General features: G+C 38.2%; 1 protein-coding gene across 1 annotated transcript; it reads left to right on the top strand.

Moving 5' to 3' along the window:
- Positions 1–800: 800 nt before the first annotated feature.
- Positions 801–25,467, top strand: SLC39A6 (solute carrier family 39 member 6). The gene is made up of 9 exons (XM_009276640.2): positions 801–1,534; positions 2,815–2,995; positions 3,265–3,434; positions 4,723–4,935; positions 6,511–6,580; positions 7,850–8,227; positions 16,857–16,937; positions 18,945–19,135; positions 23,946–25,467. The coding sequence occupies exons 1-9, from the start codon at positions 815–817 to the stop codon at positions 24,096–24,098; spliced, it is 2,157 nt and encodes a 718-aa protein (XP_009274915.1). The 5' UTR covers positions 801–814; the 3' UTR covers positions 24,099–25,467.

The following is a 25,467-nucleotide window of genomic DNA, read 5'->3' as shown; positions in this document are numbered from 1 at the left end:
GGGTGTTTAAGGCTGGCTATAATCTTACTGAAAACAGTGGCGTTCTCTGCATTACGCTATGTGCTCTGTGCCTCCCTGAGAAAGGGCTGAGGCGGCCCTCTGACATAGTCCTGGACGCAGCCTAAATACCGGTTAATTCATAGCCTTGCTGGAGTATTCATGGAATAAACCACACAAACGTTCGCAGCAGTGGTCTGCCTGCCTAGTGAAAGGAGCTGTACAATGGCAGTGTTAAAACACAGATAGAACGTGATGGCATAAAGAAAAATTTGGTGGAGTTCTGAAAACTCGCCCTGCTGGCTTGCCGAGAGCTCTGGGAAGTCCAGCGATGGAAGGTTGGGAATTTTGATTTTTAAGCAGAAACATATAATTTATGCTAGTTATTCCTCGCTAAGAGTGAAATTATAAGGCTTCCTTTAAGCACAAGAAAAGCCAAACCTAGAACTCAGTTGGTGCACCCTTGAGGATGCTCTCATTGTTTAGCCTGCGTTAGAAAACTGACTCAGGCCAAGCTTAACAAAGGTAGGCTTACACCTGGGGGGTGTTCATGGCCAGTTACCTCACTGGTATGCAGCTTTGTCTCCTGGTGCCTGAGGCCACGCATCTGGGAAAAAAGTTGAATGTCTAAGAAGCTTAAATGGCATTTCTCTTACTGCATTGATACTTCGAGCAGGGTTTGGTTTGGTGTGGGTTTCTTTTGTTTAAGCAAATTACGAAGGTCTATTACAGAGGAAGATGTGATCAGTTTTATGCAGACTGTTAACAATTTCTTCTTTTTCTAGTGTGTTTTTTTTACTGCTAAAAAGAAACTGCAATGGAGAGTATGGCATCGGTCACTTTCCTTCTGTCGTTTTCCATACTGCTGTGTGAAAGTTATCATCATGGAGTGGAGACAGCTACTGTTGTGCATACATCAGAGAGAACTTTTCCGGAAAAGGCAGCTGGCATTAATATTGACTTGGCAGGATTAATACAGAAGTTTCACCTTCAAGAACTTTTTCATCGTTACGGAGAAAACAACTCTCTGTCGATTGAAGGGTTTAGAAAACTGCTCCAGAACATAGGTATAGATAAAATGAAAAGGATTAAGATAGACCATGATCATGACCACGATCATCACCTTCATCATAATCATGTTTCGTTGAGTAAAAACTCCGAGAAGACTGTTTGTCCAAACCATGAATCTGATGCTAACAAAGACCACAGGAACAGTCACTCAAAGGAACCTCATAAAGTAGAGAATGCAGAACATCAGCAGAACTTTGTACGTGGCAAGAACACTGTTAATGAGATAACGGCATCTATCATCACTGCTCCCGTAGGTGGCCACTCTGAATTACAGAATGTGCAACCTGGAGAAGTCAAGCTGGTTGCTCGTTTAGGTCTGACCAGCTCTAATCCTGTTAATGTCACAGGTGGCAGCAATGCAAGCTGGCTTGCTAACAGCAAAGCAAATGAATCTCGTACTTCTCCAAAGGAATCGGAAAGAGGAAGTTACCTGTATTCTAAACTGAAAAACCAAAATACCCAAGAGGTGAGACTGACTCTGTTGTAATCTTGGGAATCCAGATCCACCGGGAATGTTGTTATGGCTTATTTGTCAGGTGCTTATCATTTAACTGGGTACAAGCTTTGTGGTGTAACAGTACTCTTAACAAACAACTTTCCTTGAAACTTAACATTTTGAAGGAATGTTGTGTTATGTTCACAGGCTCAGAGGAAAATATATATGCAATCCAGTTATTTTTAGTTTTAATTTTTCCTAAATATGTACTTACGTTAAGTACAAACATACACTTGGTTTTATGTATTTATTATTTATATATTATTTTAAAATATTGCTAAAAATGAAAAACACTTCAAATTTAAAACTTGCTGTTCTGCCTTGAAGTCAGAATCTGTCTTGTTTTCCTAATAATGTGGTGAAAGTAAAAAAATCTAGTTAAAATACTGTCATTCTTATCAAAGCTGCCTCACAAGTGTTAGATAATCCTGTGGCAGATAGTGTAGAACTGCAGGGAAGTAATTGGCACCTTTCTCCTTCAACTCCCTCCCTCCTCATCTTCTTTAAGATTGTATGTAGAGACCAACTGTAAAAAAGGTTGTTGCAAAATGTTATCTGTTACTTTAAAATAGTAAAAATTAGTGCTGATAAAGTCTATAGTTGTGTTGTAGACAGTTTTCCTATACAATCAGATCCTTTTCCACTAAAGGCTTTAAAAGGCAAGTAGTCTCCCTGGGGTCTTAATGTATGCAGCCATGCCAGGTAATTCAGAGTGGGTGTTGTGTAGCATATGATCGTAGGTGCTGAATTCACAAGCTGTTACTGTGTTCCGCACAGTCAGAGCAGAAGTACTACTGTTACTTAAACCCAGTGAGACTGTAGGTCGTACAGTGGGGAACTCTTTACTGGAGGAAGTGTGTGCAGAACATGTTCTGTACAAGACTTTCCATAGTAATCACTTCTATAAAAAGGTATTTAACCTTGTTACTACTTCCTTATATGGCCTCTAAAACTGAGTGAAAAGTGTTAGGCTTTTTCTGTTTGCACAGCAAAGCATCTGATCCCCTTGTGCTGAGAATGTGTGATAATTATGCATCATCTACCAGGACTCCCAAACTAGCTTTCTGGGCCAGAAGGGGGATGGAGGTACAGTTCTTACTCAATTGGTTTGTTACCAGTTTTTAATTACTGTTGACATAGTTGTTTTCATGTGGTGCCACTGCGTTTCAGTTAAAATGGGATGTGCAGTCCTCCTGAGATATATCATGTTTTTTTGGTTCTGGTTAATCGTGACACGTGTCTTTCCACAGTGCTCCAGTGCATCAAAGCTGATGCAGTCCCATGGAATAGGCACTCAAGTGTTGTTGACTGCTACAGAATTTAGTTACCTCTGTCCAGCTCTTATTAATCAGATCGATGGCAAATACTGCATAGTCCATGCAACTAGTGAAAAAGCTGAAACTCCTCCAAAAAGTTACTCTCTGCAAATAGGTAGGTTGTTTTTGTAACATGGAATAAAAGCTTACTGGAAACCCATTTATGTTGGTTATAAATCTGAGAAACATATTTCAAAGTTGAAAGAAGTTTGTAATTTTCTTTTGGCGCTTCACCATGTCTAGAGAGAAATCTTTGTGGCCTACCATTTGTTAACATCTGATTAATCAAATGATCAGGAGTGTTTGATAACAGGAATGTTAAGCAAACAAAATCTCATACAACTGTTATTTATTCTTCTGACTTTTTTCTTTTTTTTTTACCAGCTTGGATTGGTGGCTTTATATCCATCTCTGTCATCAGTTTTCTTTCCTTATTGGGTGTTATATTGGTACCGCTGATGAATCGTGTATTTTTCAAATTTCTTCTAAGTTTTCTTGTGGCATTGGCTGTGGGGACTTTGAGTGGAGATGCTTTCTTACATCTCCTTCCACATGTAAGTATTAATTACGGTTTCATTCATTATCTCAAAACAAAGAATTTGACACCTGTCTGTACTTCTTAGTGATAATTTTAATCCCTATTAATACCTATGTGGTGAGTCATTTCTCAGCCTTGTAAGGTAGATTATTTGCTGGAAAGGTTTCCCGTTTAGAACTGTCTGTATTATTCATTTCACAGTCTTTACAGTGTAAGAATTTCACACCATTATCCCTCAATCTATTTCCTGTTCTTAGTCATATATGCTGCCAAATCACTTATTGTTCCTTCCATGCAAGAATTTTGCATAAATGTTTTTAGTCACTTATTGCAATGCTGCCTCTTTGTTTTCTTTTTCCAGTTTAATGAACTTTACAGATAGCGGAAATTGCTCACTGTACACTTTAAATGCAGAATAGATAATCCACTGTTTTCTGTTATCAGCCACGTATGTTGATTGCTTATCCATTGTAATTTTTTGATCAGAATCAAGCATTTCTGAAGTCCTGGGAAAACATTACTTGATAGACTTTGGAGTTACATATTGCTGTTATGTAATACAGTCAGTGAAATCGGAATATGATTGCTAAATTTCTACCTTTCTTGAAGCTCTTAAACAGACAATCCTTCCCCCCCCTTCCCCCCCCACCCCCCCCAAAAAAAAAAGGTAACTTGTCCCAGCTTTCAGATAAGATGGATAAGAAGGACTGCAGATCCTGTAGTGGTTTCTGAGCCCTGCCTGTAATTCATTGGGTTCTTTCTCCTTTCAGTTAATTTTGGATTTGCTATGTGAGGTTATGTAAATGTAAACGTGTGGGTGAGGTGTCCCAGAAGTTTTTTGTTTCTGAACATATCAGTAGCCAGTGAGGAGGGAAAGAATGTCAGACTTCCTTTAAAGAAGGAAATTACTGCTAAGTTCCTTGTAGAAAAAGGTGTTTGATGTCTATGAGCTGCCTTAGATGGGAAAGTAATTGGCACGCTGGCTGTGACTACTACTTAAAATGCAGTTTCCTTGACGGTGTCAGGATTTTTTGTGGGGGCAGTTGTACATCCTGTATTGAGCAGTATGCATGTAGCTTCAGTGAGAGGGTGAACACCAGGCCTACTTTCAGTCCTTGCAATGTTTCTTCCTATCAACAGGTTTCTTTGCAATTGTTTGAGTTTGTGTCCAGAGCATTTACCCCATGAAAATTGTCAAGTCTGGACTCCAGACTTGAGGAAAAGAATGTGAAGAATACTTTCTGTTTCTTGTGTTATCAGTTCTTTTGGATATAATGACTTTCCCCATTTGGTTTTCCCCTTAGTCTCATGGAAACCATCACCATCACCACGAAAAACCTCTGCCTGAACAAAACAAAGGCTCTATGTTCAAACATCTTGTTTTTCAAAGTATAGAGGAGAGTGCTTACCTGGATTCCACATGGAAAGGACTTACAGCACTTGGAGGCTTGTATTTCATGTTTCTAGTGGAGCATTTGATCACTTTAATAAAACAGTTTAAAGACAAGAAGAAAAAGGTAGACTGTTATTTTGAAGCTATATTGTATTGCATGATCATTTCTGAATACACTTATAAAAAAACTCTTATAAGTATCGTATATCTGTCTGGATTTAATAGTGATTGCTGACTTGATTAGTTTATAATTTCATTTATATTAGTGACACGTATACTTTTAAACTACATGATAACTTTTTTGTGTGGTCCTGTTACGGAAGAGCTCTGAGCTATTTCCTTAACCAGACATACAGTACAGGCTTGACACCACAGTGAATTGTTTAATATGCAAACATCCAGTTGCAGCCTTTGTTTTAACAGAGTGATTTAAGAAGTTAACTGTTCATTATTGACTTCCTTCTGACATCTCAAGGTGATTATATAACTATCTGAACTGTTTTTATTATTATTTTAATTCTCATACTGGATGAAATAAGATGGCCTCGTACAGTTATTGTACTCCTGTTGAGGGGAGCACTTGCACAAAATGGGTAAGGGTGGCAGTAAGTGCTTACATAAATAAGCATCCAACTATGCTGTAGAAAGTGACTTCATTAGATAGTGTTCCATTTGGAAATACAGTCCGCCAAGCCCCTTGTTTCTTTCCCTTCTCTCCCCCTTGCCCCACAAAAGAGCAATACAGCTTTCAGATTACTATGCTGTTTATGTAGAAGGCAAATAACTGAATTTTGGCAGGTCATGAATGTTGGTAACTTGCCAGTTATTGGTAACTGAGTTCTTTAAAGACTAGTGTAGCCAGGAATAAACAATGATGTAAAAGTTGACTCAGTAAAAAAGATACCTCCAGCTTTTACTGTATCTTAAGCTTCACTTGAAGAAAGTTAGTAAACTACTAACTAATTACCTTAAAAATAGCTAATTTCTAGGCTACCGTAATGACTGATAATCCCTGTTTAGTTTTATTGTTAAATTGGTCATTAAGGCAGCAGTCTCAGAGCAGATGCCATGTAAGCTCTTTGACTTTGGTCACAGGAGGTTGTGTTGGTGTGGTTTATACTGAAGTTAAACTAACTGTGAGGGACAGGATTGCTTTCCCTATCTCTAGTTAAATATATTTGCCGAGAGAGGACATGAAGAGTTCCAAGCAAAGCAAGTATTTTCTGTGTCCTTCTCTCAGCCTCTGGGAATAGATTTCCTGTTTGACTAATTATGCCCTTCTAGATACTGAGTCACTGATCGTAAATTGTTGTGATACGGACATCAGTGAGCAGTGATTAGAGATTTTACTTGGTTTTCTTCCAGTACGCTAGAAAAAACATTATACTGGTATTTGATGTGTTTTGCTTCTCAGATGAACCCCTCTGCTTATTCCTCATGCAAAAATGTGGGGTATTTACGTGTGTGGGTTTGTTTTAGTTTTTTGTTTTTTTTCCCCTCCTATGGAGCCTGAGGAACCTTTGTTGTCTTACTGTACTTAACTGAGTTTCTAATGTTCCTCTTCTGCACTCTTTATATGGCTTCCATGTTGTCCTCTTTCTGTGCAGGCTGCATAAATGTTGTGAATGTAATGTTGCTCATGTATATCCTGAAAAATAAGTAAAATATTCATAACTACAGTATTTTCTTTTGGAATAAGAAAAAAAATGAAGATGATGGAGAAAGTAAGAAGTTTTCAGCAAATGAAGAAAAGTTAGATACAGATGATCGTAAGTCTCAGTTACGTTGCACAGTTGTTATTTTGTGGCAGCACTGTTTAAAAAATACCTGATTGATGGCAGCTCATAGATCTGCTTCTTACTGTAGGTTGGATCACTACCTACTTGAATGCTTTTCAAAACAAAACCTGTCTGTGTATTGATATGTAGAGGACTAGCTTTATTTGCTGCTTTCCTTTAAAAAGGATCGATAGGTTGGAAGTAGTGAATTCACAGTTTTGAAACCTTAAGCCTTTTAATTCTGGATTTAACAGCAGAGGTTGACGTCATTCTGTGAAGCTCTTCTGGCTGTGCCTGTTGCAAATACAGCTGTACCTGTTGTGGCTCTACACTGCTCTTTAGACTGTTAGATGCTATATGCGTGATCCATTGTTTAGCTTTCTGTAGGTCTTAGGTCTGGATTTTGTTACTTTGAGTATTTATTTATAAGGTTGATAATCTAAAATCCTAGAGGTTACTTGAAGTATTTGGACTGCAAATGATCATGTGTCCCCAAGATCATGTTGTAAGCCAAACCACACCTCACTAGATACTTGTTAGCTCTTGCAGTTAAAAGAGGTGTTCAGTTTTTCAGAATTTTATTATTAATGAAAGAGTTGTCAGTAATGCAGGAAAAAAAGTGTATTTGTTCATTTAATTGCAGGGGAAGAATTTTAACACGTTTTAGGAGTTAGTTATTTTAACTAACCTTAGTGTGCCACTAATGTTTATATGAGGAAATTTCATGGTCTGTATTGATTACTTTATTTTTGAGTGTTTATTTTTCAGGTATTCAAACTTAAGCTCCTGTATTTATATGAAATAAAGGAGTTTCCAAAGTTATCTATAATGTAACCCTCTTCTGCATTCTTATTCTTCAGCCCTAAGATGAATAAATGGCATATGCTTTCCAGATACTTTGTTTTTCTGAAGCAATTGAATTAACAGCCTTCATGCTTTTTTACCTTTAGGAGGCATTTGTGGCCATAATGTAGGGGCTGCTTCAGTAGTAGGGGACAGAAACTAAAAGTTTTTCTTATTCTGAACTATTGGAAATTATCTCAGAAATCTGATTTGAAGAAAAACAAGTTGTGGAAACCCTTGGGGATATCTATAATGCTGGTGCAAGAAGCTGGGTGCAAGAAGCTGGGGTATCAGTCTCAACTTCTAGACTTACTAGTTTCTTCTGTACTGCATCACTTATTCAACTTGTCTATTGTATCTTTGCTTCCTACGTCATTTTAAAAATGTATAATATTATACTCTGGGTTTTTATAACAGGGCCTGAAGGCTACCTAGGGGCAGACTCTCAAGATCCATCACCCTTCATTTCTCAGCAGCCAACTGTACAAGAAGAAGAAGAAGTGATGATAGCTCATTCTCATCAAGAGGAGGCTGACAATGAATATGTGTCCAGGGGCTGTAGAAACAAATGTCATTCTCACTTACACGATACTTTAGGACAGACAGATCACCTTAGTCATCATCACCATGACTACCATCATATTCTGCATCACCATCATCATCAGAACCATCATCCTCACAGTCACAGTCAGCGCTACTCACGTGAAGAACTGAAGGATGCGGGGATAGCAACTCTGGCATGGATGGTGATTATGGGAGATGGACTACACAATTTTAGCGATGGCCTAGCAATTGGTAAGTGTTAGCTTGGACGCTGTAGCTTTGTTGTATGTGAAGACAGCGAAGCCATCTTGCTGTCACTTATCTCTTTATTAGGAACATAACTAATTAGTGGTGGATCTTTGAAGCCTAAACTATATGATAGGAGCTCTGAATGAATAAGAAAAATCTCCAGTTTAACAATGGGGAGATCAGTGACAAGTGAAACAGAAATTATGTGCTTACAGCTATGTTTCTTCAGGAAATCTATAAACTTTGCTTTATTTCCTACTTTTAGCACAGTTAAAGCTAACATTCTTCAAAACTAAAGCTAGGCTTATAAAACGATATTTAAGACTTAGAACTGACTTTGTATTTCAATGCCTGCAAGTGCTTAGCAATTATTTCTTTTTTTTTTAAGACAAACTTGTGTGGTCGCATACAAAGTAACTGTGCTTTTTCCACTTCAGTCAGGCCACTGGTATCCTTGGCTTCTTATTTCTTTCTCTTCCATCTTCACTTGTTAGGCAGCAAGGTCAGGTTCTATACTTTGCATATCTGGCTTTGACTATACTGGGCCCTGGTTACACAGCATGCGTAGGTTTCCCTAGAGCACTGGTAGGTAGGGAGATGGGATCCTGGTTTCAATCTGCTTTAGCCTGAAGATTACCCAAATGGAAGAGGCAATATACATGTGTGATTTTTGTGCTGTGGGAGGTAGGCATGCATTCATTTTTACTGCCATGAGTTTGGCCCAAGGCATTGTGTTCTCTAAGGTGATTTTACACTTTTGCATAGCAGTCCTTCACATCCAGGATTCTCGGATCTTACCATCCACTGAAGAGCAGCATTGCAGTTCTTCCTAGTGCTTGTACTAGCCTTCCAGAGAAGGTCTGTGCTGCTTTTTGTATCCTAGGAATGTGTGAGTAGGGCATTAATTAATAGGACATTAGGTAGCTATTACCTGTCAAATATGATTCATGGAGAAGATACCAATAAAGTCACTATATGTTGCCTTTATGCAGATTTTTTGATTAAGAGTGTCTATATCACTTAGATTCCTTCAGATGCTCAGTGTGCTGCACTCAGTCTTAAAACAGGCTCAGTCTCTCTTCTTGGAAAAGTATTTCAAAAAATTTTATTAAACACCGGTCATACGCTACTCAAAATCTTGTTCTTAAAGTTGAGCGTAATAGTTCATTTTTTGTTTGGTTTTCTTTAAATTTAAACCGGTATGAACAGTTATTTTACACGTAAACAGAACATTCATCTCTTTGCTCCTTTTTTTGTTCATGTCCCTATTTTTCCCTTACATGTTACAGTTCAGTCTTTTTTGACAATGCTCCAGTGAAAATATTTCTTTATCACAAAAATAACAGACTGAGTATTATGTTTTGGACTTCTGACTGGGAGGTCAGGTTTGGGAACTCCCTTGTTTTTTGTAGAAGGAGAGCTAGACTACAGGTATTTTAAATTTAAGAGGTTAAAGTAAGTTATAGAAAATGAAGTCAAATCAGTAATCTTCAGTTCTTATGCTAGTTTTTCATAATCTTGACTTTCGTATTTAAGACTAATCTTTACAGGTATTGGATTCATTTCCAGCTTGTATAGCATACTGGGGTCAGTTCAGCAGTACCAGTCTTTCTGTAAATTTTATTGCAAAAACAAGTTCATTCTTGTTTGAGGAGAAAACCCAATGATAACTATTTTCTCACAGCAGTATTTGCAGTTGTTCAGATTCAGTCGATTCAAAGTATGTGAAAAGAGACATTCTGATTTAATCTCTTCTGATGAAAGTTGAAGCACGAAATGTAAATTTCCGAGCAGATCAGTAGTGAAAATGTGGTTGAAGGAGGAGGATTTGCATACAAATGACACACAGAATCAATTATGTCTTAGCATTAGGGAGATTTGGGAAGAAGCTATGACTTTATAGTTATGAAGGGAAAAGTATGAGCAAAGTTAATAAAGGCTTATTGAACAAGTGAGAGCAATAGCTTTTAGAAGTCCTAGCTTGTTCAGGCTAATGGAAATGTGGGTTTCCTTCAGTTCTGGATGTGCTCAAAAGTATTATAGAAAAACCATTGGTTTGATATGAAAACACCACTACTACTTGTATAGTATTTTACCTGTAGCCAGAGTAACCCTTCACTTAAGTTCATTCATTTAATGTGATTTGGTATTGATAACTTCCATCAGTTACTTTTTTCCTCAAATCTGTTGTGCTAATTATGTAGGAATAAGATTTAAAAGTGCTTCTTTTTCTATTAAAGCATGGAACAGTTGCATCTGACTAATTTCTACAAAAAGATCTTCTGTGATTTGAACTTTTCTGTGTAGCTTCAACTAAACTCAAATGCAGAACACTATTTTTACACTAATCTTGTGTATATTTTTTTTAGATCTGGCTTTGACTATACTGGGCCCTGGTTACACAGCATGCGTAGGTTTCCCCAGAGCACTGGTAGGTAGGGAGATGGGATCCTGGTTTCAATCTGCTTTAGCCTGACGATTACCCAAATGGATTAGGCAATATACATGTGTGATTTTTGTGCTGTGGGAGGTAGGCATGCATTCATTTTTACTGAACCATGAGTTTGGCCCAAGGCATTGTGTTCTCTAAGGTGATTTTACACTTTTGCATAGCAGTCCTGTCACATCCAGATTCTCGGATCTTACCATCCACTGAAGAGCAGCATTGCAGTTCTTCCTAGTGCTTGTACTAGCCTTCCAGAGAAGGTCTGTGCTGCTTTTTGTATCCTAGGAATGTGTGAGTAGGGCATTAATTAATAGGACATTAGGTAGCTATTACCTGTCAAATATGATTGGAGGAGAAGATACCAATAAAGTCACTATATGTTGCCTTTATGCAGATTTTTTGATTAAGAGTTATATCACTTAGATTCCTTCAGATGCTCAGTGTGCTGCACTCTCTTAAAACATTTGTTCATGTCCCTATTTTTCCCTTACACTTTACAGTTCAGTCTTTTTTGACAATGCTCCAGTGAAAATATTTCTTTATCACAAAAATAACAGACTGAGTATTATGTTTTGGACTTCTGACTGGGAGGTCAGGTTTGGGAACTCCCTTGTTTTTTGTAGAAGGAGAGCTAGACTACAGGTATTTTAAATTTAAGAGGTTAAAGTAAGTTATAGAAAATGAAGTCAAATCAGTAATCTTCAGTTCTTATGCTTGTTTTTCATAATCTTGACTTTCGTATTTAAGACTAATCTTTACAGGTATTGGATTCATTTCCAGCTTGTATAGCATACTGGGGTCAGTTCAGCAGTACCAGTCTTTCTGTAAATTTTATTGCAAAAACAAGTTCATTCTTGTTTGAGGAGAAAACCCAATGATAACTATTTTCTCACAGCAGTATTTGCAGTTGTTCAGATTCAGTCGATTCAAAGTATGTGAAAAGAGACATTCTGATTTAATCTCTTCTGATGAAAGTTGAAGCACGAAATGTAAATTTCCGAGCAGATCAGTAGTGAAAATGTGGTTGAAGGAGGAGGATTTGCATACAAATGACACACAGAATCAATTATGTCTTAGCATTAGGGAGATTTGGGAAGAAGCTATGACTTTATAGTTATGAAGGGAAAAGTATGAGCAAAGTTAATAAAGGCTTATTGAACAAGTGAGAGCAATAGCTTTTAGAAGTCCTAGCTTGTTCAGGCTAATGGAAATGTGGGTTTCCTTCAGTTCTGGATGTGCTCAAAAGTATTACAGAAAAACCATTGGTTTGATATGAAAACACCACTACTACTTGTATAGTATTTTACCTGTAGCCAGAGTAACCCTTCACTTAAGTTCATTCATTTAATGTGATTTGGTATTGATAACTTCCATCAGTTACTTTTTTCCTCAAATCTGTTGTGCTAATTATGTAGGAATAAGATTTAAAAGTGCTTTTTCTATTAAAGCATGGAACAGTTGCATCTGACTAATTTGTACAAAAAGATCTTCTGTGATTTGAACTTTTCTGTGTAGCTTCAACTAAACTCAAATGCAGAACACTATTTTTACACTAATCTTGTGTATATTTTTTTAGCTCTTTTTCAAGAGAGGTGATGTCTTAAAAGTGTATTTTAAGATACCATGACAGTATTAAATCAACTTCTCGAGAGGGGACAATACCAGATATATTAATGTAGTCTTCAATTTCTCAATGTTTCAAGACATCGTTTTTTGCAGTGCAGAATAAAAATAGATATTCCTGTTATTTAAGCTTGTACTTTGGTTGCTATGTATCTGTACAGTATGCAGCCATATCAGCCACCTAGGTACTTTGCAAAGCAGTCACGTTTTGTTTGGCTTGCCTTGGTGGTCCCAAAATAAGATTTACCATGTGTGATTAAGATGGATTCTTGTATTTTTAGTTTTCCTCTAATAAGTGAGACTGGGAAAACATTGTATAGAGACGGTAATGTAGAGGAACTTGTAGATTATTGAGGATGCAGGCATAGGAGAAGGTAATTACCTTCTGCCTTCCTCTGCTTATCTAGTCTCCTCAGAAACTGAAGCCTGATTAAATGCTGATGAACTCTCCTGTCTTAGTAGAGGTAACTGTAGCTGTCCTCTCAAAATCTCAAAATCTTGTCTCCAAAAATATAAAGCAATGTTTGGTGGTGGGGGAAATGGACTGATACCTAGAAAAGATTGATAGTGTTTACTAATAACCTCTTTTGCTAGTCAAGTAGCAGTAACTCTGTCACTTACCTATGAATTACTGTGTAGACTCCTATGACTGAATGTTTCAAAGTGCAGTGGAAAACACTCCTGCTGAGGGCTCAAGTGAAAATAGCTTTTGTCTTGCATACTGTGCATCTCTAGTTGTGAAGTCCAATTCAGAGTCATAGAAATGGGTGACCTCTAGAGGTCACCTAATTGAACCCTCTGCTTGAAACAGCTCTTGGGAACACTAGATTGGGTGAGTCATGGCTTTCCACAGCCAAGCCTTGAAAACCTCCACAGATGGGGAGATTCCACCACGTCTGTGGCTGACCTCTTCTAGTGTTGCACCTACTGTCTCTTAGTAAGGAAAGCTTTATTTATGTCCAGCCCAAAGCTCCCTAATGGTGATTTGCAGCCTCTCCCCCTGTTGTGTCATCTGTTACTACTTCGAAGAGTTAAGCTTCTTCATATTTGTGACTGCACTAAAGGTACTTTTAAGCTGCTGTTAAACCACCCCTTAGTCTGGTGGAGAGGGAGGTTAGATATACCTAGCTTCTTCAAGCTTTTAGGCCTTATGCTGTAGACCTCTGATCATCTTGTCAGCTTCTGTTGGACAGTATTCATATCCACCTTGAACTGGGACACCCTAAAGTGGACAGAGAATCCCAGGAACAGCCTCACCAGTGCTTAGCAGAGGGGGATGAGAACTTAGACTGCTGGCCTCGCTTCTCCTAAGACTATGCAGTTTGTGGTTCACTGTACTTGCAATGAGAGCATGCTGTTGGCTCATATTCAACTTGCCCATCTTAATCCTCATGTCCTTTTCGGGAAGGCTGCTATTTCAGCCAGTCAGTTCCTACCTTGTACTAATGCATGAGGTTATTCTGCCCCCTGTGCAGAATTTCTCACTTTTCCCCTTTGAACTTCATAAGATTTCTGTTGGTGTAGTCTTCAAGTTTTCCATGGTCTGTCTTGTCCAAAGCTCTAGTGCTTGATGTGTCAACTCAGCCCTTACTTTTTCCCCCCTGCCCCTCAACTTAGTGTCATCTGCAAATTTGCTGATGGTGCAGTCTGTTTCATCCAGATCATTAGTGAAGATATTGAAGAAAATGGGTCGCAGTATTTGTCCTGGTGAATTCTACTTGTTACTAGCCAGCCATCAAGCCCTGCTAGCCCAGCAGTCCAACCAATGTGCAGTCATCTAACTGTCAAGCCCATATTTCCTCTGCTCCCAGATAAGACTGCTCTAGGAGATAGTGTCAGTAATCCTACTAAAGTCAAGTTCTGTTATATTCACTGCTGTTGCCATCTCTACAGTCAGTTATTTCCTCAAGCATTTGGAGAGGGATTTGAAGAGGATATTCAACATGATCTTTCCAGGAGCTGAGGTGAGGCTGACTGTTCCGAGTCCTATTCTTTGCCTTTCTTAAAGAGGGGAATAAGTTACCCTTTTTCCAGAGTTCCTCTGGGGCCTGCTGTAGCCATGGCTTTCCATAGATGATAGGCTGCAGCCCTGCAGTCATATCAGTCAACTCTGTCAGCACCCTTAGGTGAGTCCCATCTTGGAATGCATCTGAGCATTTCCATTTTTTTCTAAGTAAGTATCTCTAAGCTGTTGCTTCACTGCTGTTTGCTGTCCCTTTCTTTCTGGAATGGTTTTGGGATCTGGCTTTGTCTATGAAGACTGAGATGAAGGCGGTGCTGGTGCTTCAGCCTTTGTATGTCTACTGCTTGATTCCCTTCTCCATCCATCAACAGACCCAAATTTTTCCTGAACTTTGCTTCTCAGCTAGCATTCCTGTACAACTGTTTCTCGTTATCCTTGGTGTCTTCTTAGTCTTAGCTCCAGCTGGGCTTTGGTCTTCCTCCTTTTTGTTCCACTGCTTTTATCTTCCTTGTTGCCAATCTTTGTTTCTATTTCTTGTGTGCTTCCTTTTTGAGTCTTAATTCATCAAGACACACTCTGCTTAGCTGGGCATGTCTTCTGTTGGAAGTCCTAGTGTTCCTGCACAAACAGGGTAGTTGGTTTGTGCACTCTGTTAAGCGTGCTTTACAAATCAGCCGCCTCTTCTGGGCACTTTTTTGCCTTTTGTATTGGGAAACAATTGCCAACACAATTAAGGAACATCCTGGGTTCTGTGCCCAGTGCTGTTACCTTCACGGCTGAAAACTCTCATGTGAATGGTGATGTCTTGTGTGGTCATTCATAGGTAGCCTTATCCACCACCTCTTCTTGGTTAGGTGGTTTATAACCATATTCCTAGTGTTACTCTGATCTTGACCAAGAGACTTAATAGGCGCAAGGAACTGCATTCGTATGTAGTTTTATACTGGAGCTCTGTGCAGTCAAGGAACTCCTTTATGTAGATAGGAAAAAAAAAAAAAAGATGACTTGTATTGTCTTTTCTAGGCAGTCTGTATCTGTCCATGACAGGCCAAACGAGCTTTGGTGTGTCTTCACAGCATCATCAAGGCAGGCTCCAGGCAAGCAATGGACTTCCCTGGGCAGTAGCTCTGGTCGGCAGGTCTGCCTCTGCCCTCTATCCTGCATGGGAGGGAATCTCCTATCGCTAAAAATCTTTTTCCTTTCTTTTTGTATTGCTGGCACTAATCTGATGTGCTGAATGAATATTCTGGGCTAGGCAGAACTCATTTATCCTCTCACTGCTGCCAGGGTCATGACCATGTTCTTCAGATTAGCAGCTGCAGGTGGGGATGGAGGGTTCTTCCTGTTGCCAGGCTTCACTATTTTCAAATTTTACCCATCAGGGAGTTCGTGTTTCCTATTTCAGTGCTGCTTTGGTCCTGCCTTCCTGTTTAGTCTGAAGGGGCTTGGGCTCTTGCCTCTGTAGAACCTCTTCTGAAGGACCCTCTCAATCCCCTGTTCATTATCCCTCGTCCAAAGATGCCTGCTCGCTACTTCTTGCATCTCCTTCACTGGGTGCCACAGCACGCATCCCAGAGGTAAAGCTGCTGCTGTTATCACTGCAGGGAGGAGCATCGGTCATTTCTTGCAGATGAAGACCTGGATAGCAGTGTCCACTCTCAGGGGTTACATCTGGGTAGAGGCTGATGGAGTACTGGGGGTGGCGATGCCAGTGGAGAAAGGGGATTGTCTCCCGTGGTCTCATAGCCATTGTAGCTCTTCCTCTGTGAGCAGTACTCCTGGGTCCCTTGCGTGCCAACTGCTGTGACAGGGTCTTGTGCCTCTTTGACTGCTTATTGGCAGCATGTTGTTTGCTGGCATGCTCCTGGTAGCAGCTGAAGAGGAAGCCGGACGTGGTTCTGCTGCACCCCTCGGTGGGGCTCTCTGTGCAACCGGGGACCTCCTGTGCTGTGTGTGAGCTGTGGTTCAGCTCTTCAGCCCTGCTGTGTGCTGCTTCCTCCTGAGCTGCTGTCAAATAAGAAAAATAGCAAGCAACAGAAGGCGTGGAGAAAACAAAGATGAGGACTGGTGGACTAGTTTAAGGGGTTTTTGTGGGTTTTTTTCCTCCACTTGAAGTGTGATAGGTCACTTTGTGAATTCTAGGCAGCTTGCACATATCTTTCACTGCTGTCTTCACGTGACTATATAGCCTGTCTTACTGTTGAATTGACTTCCCTTTTTCCAGTGCCTGACTCCCGGAGGCAGTTGAGCTGCCTTCTTCCCTTTTTATCTTTTTTAAAAAGTGTCTTTTCTGACAGTATTTCCATTTACTACATTTTTTGGGGAGGGTTGTGTTGTTGAAAGGTATTGTCTTAGTTCAGAAATAAGATGGTGAAATTTCGTTTGCTTTAACTAATTCAAGGATTCTATGTTGCTTCTGATTTTGAATCTTAGGAATCATAAACAACAGCTGTTCACTTAAAGTTTAAATGCTTCCACAAGCATAAGAAAAGTTTGAGTGAAACTAGTATGTCCTAATCTGACACAAGCATATGCAACAATGCTTCTGCACTTGATGTCTGAATGCACGGTAATGTTTGTTTTTTCCTGTCTCTTCATAGGAGCAGCCTTTACTGAAGGGTTATCTAGTGGTTTAAGCACTTCTGTGGCTGTATTTTGCCATGAATTACCTCATGAGCTAGGTAAGACACCAATACTTCCATATGCTGCAGATACAGGTACTTACAGGTGCACTTTAGAGAATTATTTTATTCTGTGGCACGGTAAAATGTGATCAGAAAACTTGATCTGTGTCAGATTGTCTACTCAAGAATACTTTTAACTTATTTAAAGACGGTTTTATTTCTTAATTGAATTAATCTTCCTTTTAAAAATCTAAATATTTCAGCTACTTTGTTTAAAACTCAGTATCTCTTGCAGTTACTTAAAACTTGTTATGTATAGTTCAGTTGTAGTTTTTTTTATTCTCCTTAGCAACATAAATTGTGAATTGCAGGAGAATGCATGTCAGAACTTGCTTTTCTCACATCTCTGTTTAATTTTATTCTTGTGTTTGTGCTGTTAAAAGAAGGTCACAATTAGTCAAATGCCTTTCCACATAACATTTGCTGCTTTTTCATTAAGTCTTGCAAAGAACTGCTGTAGCTCTAAATTAAGCTTGGAACTACTTAGAAATCTTTCCTAGAAATAGTTTGTCTTTCAAGCTCAAGTGATTTAAATTCATGACCATAATTTCTCATGGGAATGCACGTGTCTTACACTGTAAGTTTTGTATTTGGCCCTTTTGCACGGCAGCTCATGAGAACAGGACGTAGCTGCTTAGTTTAACTCGGAATGAAGCTGATCCTTCCAATTGTCGAATCATTTTGAATATGCAACTGGTATTTCTTAGTTGTCATGGCCATGTTCATACGTGGTGTATAGAACGAGGAAAGAACAGTTTACTTGCACTTTTTTAAGGTTTAATTCCCTAGAAAGTAGAACGTTCCTTTTCATTTAATGGAGCTTGTAAACCAGTATGTGTATACATCAAACCATTTATTAAACAGTTTGATATATTTATCTGTCTGTACAATAATGTTATACAGAAATACATTACTCTGGAGAAAATGTACCTGGTCTTATGACATGGGAGGAATTGAGCCTTGTTAATCTTAATATAAATTCCACTGGAATCGTGGAACTTCTATTAATTACATGTACTAGATGTTGGTAGTACAAATATACAAAATTCATGTTATGAATCTGATAATTTTAGATTCAAGTGTTCTGTTGGTTTTGGAAGCAAGAAAAATCTTTTAAAAATTAAATCTTTAATCAGCACAGAAAACTTGATAGAAATACCTTCTTTAACAGAGGATATGAAGTGGCATAGGGATACTGAAACAAATGGGACTAGCTGAAGTTAGCTGGGGATAAAATTGGATCATTTTGTTAATGCTAAACAATGTTTGTAACATACCCGTTCATCTTAATTGCAGTATCTTGTGGGAAAAGCTATTGTAACAAATTACTCAACTCAGCTTTGAAGACTGCTTTTGTTTACTTTAACTGGAGATAACTTACGTTTTTATATAGAATCCATTTTATTTCCAAATAATAAGCTTATATTATTTTACTCTGGTTTAGATCTAATTTATCTAAGCAAAAAAAAATTCTATTCTGAATTATGGAAAACCTGTTTTTGGCTGGTAGCTTGTCATTCCTTCAAGTAAAAATAAGACGTTAAGGATCACTTAACAGAAATTAATAAAGAAATTATTTCTAACTCTATAAAACATCTAGACTTAAAGTACAAAGAGCAGTTACAGGATAATAAATGGAATCATCACCGTTGCTTTGTGCAATTAAATGGGAATATTTTACTTAGAAACTTCTTTAGAATGCTCATGCATATCAGGTACTGCAGTATTTTACAGTGTTGGTTTAAATGCAAACTGCACTAAAAGCTGCTTCTTCCAAAAATCCCAAGACTTTAAGGTTATAAACTTAGTGTTTGCTGCTGTGTTGTTCTTCATGTGTGATTTTTAATTTTCTGTCCCCCCAGTGACTTCTGGTTTCATGAAGGAAAAAAATAAGGCAGATGATAGCATAAAAATAGCTTAGTAATCTTGTAAGTAAGAGGAGAACTCATGAATACTGTAATAGTTACCCGAGGATGAAAACTTTTTGTTTTCTCCCTGTTGTAGGAGATTTCGCTGTACTTCTAAAAGCCGGTATGACTGTCAAGCAAGCTGTGCTTTATAATGCTCTGTCAGCTATGCTGGCCTATCTTGGAATGGCGACTGGGATTCTTATCGGTCATTATGCAGACAATGTTTCCATGTGGATATTTGCACTTACTGCAGGCTTGTTCATGTATGTGGCTCTTGTGGATATGGTAAGTGGCTAGACCTACTTAATTTTATATAACATAGTTTAAGAATTAATGCTAATTATATTTTAATCTCAAACTAAATTCTTCCATCTTTTCTCCCTCAATTAACTTTTTCTGCACTTGTAGGTTCTGATGAGTATGCAGCGTAAGTGCTCAGTTAAATGTTCTGGTGGAAGATTGCTTGTATTTAGATTACTGTAGGATCAGAGACTGTTTCTCCCTTAGTGGTGTTAAACAGAGGCAGTTAACAGCAGAAGTAGAGTAAAAAATTTGCTTCTGGCAGTGGCTAGTAGAACAGATAACCAGTACGGCTGCAAGTTGCATGCTATCAGCACCACCAAACGTGCTTCGGCTTTTGCATTAAATCATTACTGCTTCTTGGGTTGAAGACAGAATTGTATTAAAACCTATACTGTACCTGAGAAGTATGTTTGTATAGACGTACAAAGTATTTGGTGGATGTTTGTGAAAGCTGAACTATCTTAAGAATAAAATTCTTGGTGTGGCTTCGTTAAATCAGTTGGTAAATAATCATATCCTGAGTAAATGGCTGGCTTAAGACATCAGTGTAACTAGCATGAAAACAGTAATTAGAACATTACAGATTCTCTTTATCTCTAAATATGAAAGTAGACTCTGATAATGTTGTTCCTCTCAGGGGTTACATCTGGGTAGAGGCTGATGGAGTACTGGGGGTGGCGATGCCAGTGGAGAAAGGGGATTGTCTCCCGTGGTCTCATAGCCATTGTAGCTCTTCCTCTGTGAGCAGTACTCCTGGGTCCCTTGCGTGCCAACTGCTGTGACAGGGTCTTGTGCCTCTTTGACTGCTTATTGGCAGCATGTTGTTTGCTGGCATGCTCCTGGTAGCAGCTGAAGAGGAAGCCGGACGTGGTTCTGCTGCACCCCTCGGTGGGGCTCTCTGTGCAACCGGGGACCTCCTGTGCTGTGTGTGAGCTGTGGTTCAGCTCTTCAGCCCTGCTGTGTGCTGCTTCCTCCTGAGCTGCTGTCAAATAAGAAAAATAGCAAGCAACAGAAGGCGTGGAGAAAACAAAGATGAGGACTGGTGGACTAGTTTAAGGGGTTTTTGTGGGTTTTTTTCCTCCACTTGGGTCACTTTGTGAATTCTAGGCAGCTTGCACATATCTTTCACTGCTGTCTTCACGTGACTATATAGCCTGTCTTACTGTTGAATTGACTTCCCTTTTTCCAGTGCCTGACTCCCGGAGGCAGTTGAGCTGCCTTCTTCCCTTTTTATCTTAGGTCACTTTGTGAATTCTAGGCAGCTTGCACATATCTTTCACTGCTGTCTTCACGTGACTATATAGCCTGTCTTACTGTTGAATTGACTTCCCTTTTTCCAGTGCCTGACTCCCGGAGGCAGTTGAGCTGCCTTCTTCCCTTTTTATCTTTTTTAAAAAGTGTCTTTTCTGACAGTATTTCCATTTACTACATTTTTTGGGGAGGGTTGTGTTGTTGAAAGGTATTGTCTTAGTTCAGAAATAAGATGGTGAAATTTCGTTTGCTTTAACTAATTCAAGGATTCTATGTTGCTTCTGATTTTGAATCTTAGGAATCATAAACAACAGCTGTTCACTTAAAGTTTAAATGCTTCCACAAGCATAAGAAAAGTTTGAGTGAAACTAGTATGTCCTAATCTGACACAAGCATATGCAACAATGCTTCTGCACTTGATGTCTGAATGCACGGTAATGTTTGTTTTTTCCTGTCTCTTCATAGGAGCAGCCTTTACTGAAGGGTTATCTAGTGGTTTAAGCACTTCTGTGGCTGTATTTTGCCATGAATTACCTCATGAGCTAGGTAAGACACCAATACTTCCATATGCTGCAGATACAGGTACTTACAGGTGCACTTTAGAGAATTATTTTATTCTGTGGCACGGTAAAATGTGATCAGAAAACTTGATCTGTGTCAGATTGTCTACTCAAGAATACTTTTAACTTATTTAAAGACGGTTTTATTTCTTAATTGAATTAATCTTCCTTTTAAAAATCTAAATATTTCAGCTACTTTGTTTAAAACTCGGTATCTCTTGCAGTTACTTAAAACTTGTTATGTATAGTTCAGTTGTAGTTTTTTTTATTCTCCTTAGCAACATAAATTGTGAATTGCAGGAGAATGCATGTCAGAACTTGCTTTTCTCACATCTCTGTTTAATTTTATTCTTGTGTTTGTGCTGTTAAAAGAAGGTCACAATTAGTCAAATGCCTTTCCACATAACATTTGCTGCTTTTTCATTAAGTCTTGCAAAGAACTGCTGTAGCTCTAAATTAAGCTTGGAACTACTTAGAAATCTTTCCTAGAAATAGTTTGTCTTTCAAGCTCAAGTGATTTAAATTCATGACCATAATTTCTCATGGGAATGCACGTGTCTTACACTGTAAGTTTTGTATTTGGCCCTTTTGCACGGCAGCTCATGAGAACAGGACGTAGCTGCTTAGTTTAACTCGGAATGAAGCTGATCCTTCCAATTGTCGAATCATTTTGAATATGCAACTGGTATTTCTTAGTTGTCATGGCCATGTTCATACGTGGTGTATAGAACGAGGAAAGAACAGTTTACTTGCACTTTTTTAAGGTTTAATTCCCTAGAAAGTAGAACGTTCCTTTTCATTTAATGGAGCTTGTAAACCAGTATGTGTATACATCAAACCATTTATTAAACAGTTTGATATATTTATCTGTCTGTACAATAATGTTATACAGAAATACATTACTCTGGAGAAAATGTACCTGGTCTTATGACATGGGAGGAATTGAGCCTTGTTAATCTTAATATAAATTCCACTGGAATCGTGGAACTTCTATTAATTACATGTACTAGATGTTGGTAGTACAAATATACAAAATTCATGTTATGAATCTGATAATTTTAGATTCAAGTGTTCTGTTGGTTTTGGAAGCAAGAAAAATCTTTTAAAAATTAAATCTTTAATCAGCACAGAAAACTTGATAGAAATACCTTCTTTAACAGAGGATATGAAGTGGCATAGGGATACTGAAACAAATGGGACTAGCTGAAGTTAGCTGGGGATAAAATTGGATCATTTTGTTAATGCTAAACAATGTTTGTAACATACCCGTTCATCTTAATTGCAGTATCTTGTGGGAAAAGCTATTGTAACAAATTACTCAACTCAGCTTTGAAGACTGCTTTTGTTTACTTTAACTGGAGATAACTTACGTTTTTATATAGAATCCATTTTATTTCCAAATAATAAGCTTATTTTATTTTACTCTGGTTTAGATCTAATTTATCTAAGCAAAAAAAAATTCTATTCTGAATTATGGAAAACCTGTTTTTGGCTGGTAGCTTGTCATTCCTTCAAGTAAAAATAAGACGTTAAGGATCACTTAACAGAAATTAATAAAGAAATTATTTCTAACTCTATAAAACATCTAGACTTAAAATGCAAAGAGCAGTTACAGGATAATAAATGGAATCATCACCGTTGCTTTGTGCAATTAAATGGGAATATTTTACTTAGAAACTTCTTTAGAATGCTCATGCATATCAGGTACTGCAGTATTTTACAGTGTTGGTTTAAATGCAAACTGCACTAAAAGCTGCTTCTTCCAAAAATCCCAAGACTTTAAGGTTATAAACTTAGTGTTTGCTGCTGTGTTGTTCTTCATGTGTGATTTTTAATTTTCTGTCCCCCCAGTGACTTCTGGTTTCATGAAGGAAAAAAATAAGGCAGATGATAGCATAAAAATAGCTTAGTAATCTTGTAAGTAAGAGGAGAACTCATGAATACTGTAATAGTTACCCGAGGATGAAAACTTTTTGTTTTCTCCCTGTTGTAGGAGATTTCGCTGTACTTCTAAAAGCCGGTATGACTGTCAAGCAAGCTGTGCTTTATAATGCTCTGTCAGCTATGCTGGCCTATCTTGGAATGGCGACTGGGATTCTTATCGGTCATTATGCAGACAATGTTTCCATGTGGATATTTGCACTTACTGCAGGCTTGTTCATGTATGTGGCTCTTGTGGATATGGTAAGTGGCTAGACCTACTTAATTTTATATAACATAGTTTAAGAATTAATGCTAATTATATTTTAATCTCAAACTAAATTCTTCCATCTTTTCTCCCTCAATTAACTTTTTCTGCACTTGTAGGTTCTGATGAGTATGCAGCGTAAGTGCTCAGTTAAATGTTCTGGTGGAAGATTGCTTGTATTTAGATTACTGTAGGATCAGAGACTGTTTCTCCCTTAGTGGTGTTAAACAGAGGCAGTTAACAGCAGAAGTAGAGTAAAAAATTTGCTTCTGGCAGTGGCTAGTAGAACAGATAACCAGTATGGCTGCAAGTTGCATGCTATCAGCACCACCAAACGTGCTTCGGCTTTTGCATTAAATCATTACTGCTTCTTGGGTTGAAGACAGAATTGTATTAAAACCTATACTGTACCTGAGAAGTATGTTTGTATAGACGTACAAAGTATTTGGTGGATGTTTGTGAAAGCTGAACTATCTTAAGAATAAAATTCTTGGTGTGGCTTCGTTAAATCAGTTGGTAAATAATCATATCCTGAGTAAATGGCTGGCTTAAGACATCAGTGTAACTAGCATGAAAACAGTAATTAGAACATTACAGATTCTCTTTATCTCTAAATATGAAAGTAGACTCTGATAATGTTGTTCATGTTGAGTGACACCTAATTCAAGGAGTAGTATTAATGCAGTCAACAGGAAAAACTAGAGGACTAAGACTCAGCTACCTCACGGCTGAAGAACTGGGTTTGAAGCAAGTATTTATTTTGAAGGCATTTAACAGTTCCTTGTTTGTTTAGGTACCTGAAATGCTCCATAATGATGCCAGTGATCATGGATGTAGCCGCTGGGGATACTTCCTGTTACAGAACGCTGGGATTCTGTTGGGTTTTGGGATAATGCTGCTTATCTCTGTATTTGAACATAAGATTGTATTCAGCATAAACCTGTAATCCTGGTTGCCAGGAAGAGAGCTTGGTGTTAAATTGTAAGCGGTAGGTTTTTTCTATTAAATTCCCTAATGGAGAGGTACGTTTGATATAGGCTAGATATTTTTATTGGTGTTTTTATTGGTGGTGTGTCCCTCCCTCCCTTCTCCCTCTGATGGAAATGAACACTGTAAGGTTTGTGGGGTTTTTCCCCCACTTAGGATTTAGCATTGCATATGGTACTGTGGAAAGTTGTACTTTGGTGAAACTACCAAATCTATTAAAGGAGTATTGTCTGGGGGTTAGGGTTTTTTTTAGTAAATTTATTTACTGTATGTAATTATATGTAACATTTTTTTACTTAAATGGTTTTGTTGGTTTAAAGAAATAAAATGACAGTGTTTTTTATTTTAGCACAATCAAAACTAGTGGATACGAAGCACAGTGAGCAGTGTAAAACAAGAAAAAGACATGTAATGGGTAGCATGTGTTTATATTGGTAGAAACTCATCTTTTCTGCATCCACCTAGTTTACACGGAGTGGCAGATGAGTCCACTCCATCTTTTTTGCGGTGGTTCTCTGAACAGAGCGTGGATTCTTTGTCTTATTCCAGTTGGTTTCAACTCCAAATTCTTGTGAAGTCCTGTTTTAGGTGTTTGCACCAAACATTTTACCTGTTCCATCCCTTCTGATGCAAGCTGCTCTTTACCAATTTCTCAAATGGGCAACAAAAGTACAGCTATTAAATTGTAAAAGCGTAGCTCTAGCTCTAATATACGTGAATTCTATCAAAAAGACTTTTAAAGTAGTGCTATATCCCATTTACGCTGCCTGAAATGGCCAAGGTGTATTAAAGTCTGTTTGATATCAAGGGGAGGAGGGCTACAGGCTGAGACAAATAGTCACTTACTACAACAGCTTCCTTAGTAAAGTGTTGATTTATTTTTGGGAAATGAGCTGAGTGGGAGAGCTGACTACTTCTAGTTCAGTGTGATTGCACACAAACCTGTGCTTGCAAAACTGTTATATTCTTTGCAACAACTAAAGCTGAGAAATCCAAAATAGCAAAATTTCTTTGACAGCATATATAGGGAAGCAGCATGTTAAGGATAATTATAAGTGTATACGTAAGTATGTAGTTTGAGCTTACAGTCTTAATATTTTAACCACCCTGAAAGTAACTGAAGGAAGAAGAAGGTTGAAAAAGACAATGGCAAAATAAATTCTGTGTTTGCAGGGAGGGTGAACGTTAGACAACTTTTATATAGTGAATAAGTAACAGAATTATGCTAGCTTTAAAAATCCCAGAAATATAACAATTAAAACTTATTTCTGATTCAACTTTACCACTGCTTCAAATCATCAGCTGAATGAAAAAAAACCTTGAACAAA

The sequence above is a fragment of the Aptenodytes forsteri genome, unplaced genomic scaffold, assembly GCF_000699145.1.
Source record: "Aptenodytes forsteri isolate BGI_AS27 unplaced genomic scaffold, ASM69914v1 Scaffold97, whole genome shotgun sequence".
Lineage (NCBI taxonomy): Eukaryota > Metazoa > Chordata > Aves > Sphenisciformes > Spheniscidae > Aptenodytes > Aptenodytes forsteri.
This window is presented reverse-complemented; position numbering and strand designations above follow the sequence as displayed.

Bases quoted from the DNA above. Each gene is read 5' to 3' on its own strand.
- SLC39A6 (XM_009276640.2), top strand. From the start codon at position 815: ATGGAGAGTATGGCATCGGTCACTTTCCTTCTGTCGTTTTCCATACTG. The intron at 1,535-2,814 runs GTGAGACTGACT...GTCTTTCCACAG, and splicing joins AAAACCAAAATACCCAAGAG to TGCTCCAGTGCATCAAAGCT. The intron at 6,581-7,849 runs GTAAGTCTCAGT...TTTTTATAACAG, and splicing joins AAAGTTAGATACAGATGATC to GGCCTGAAGGCTACCTAGGG.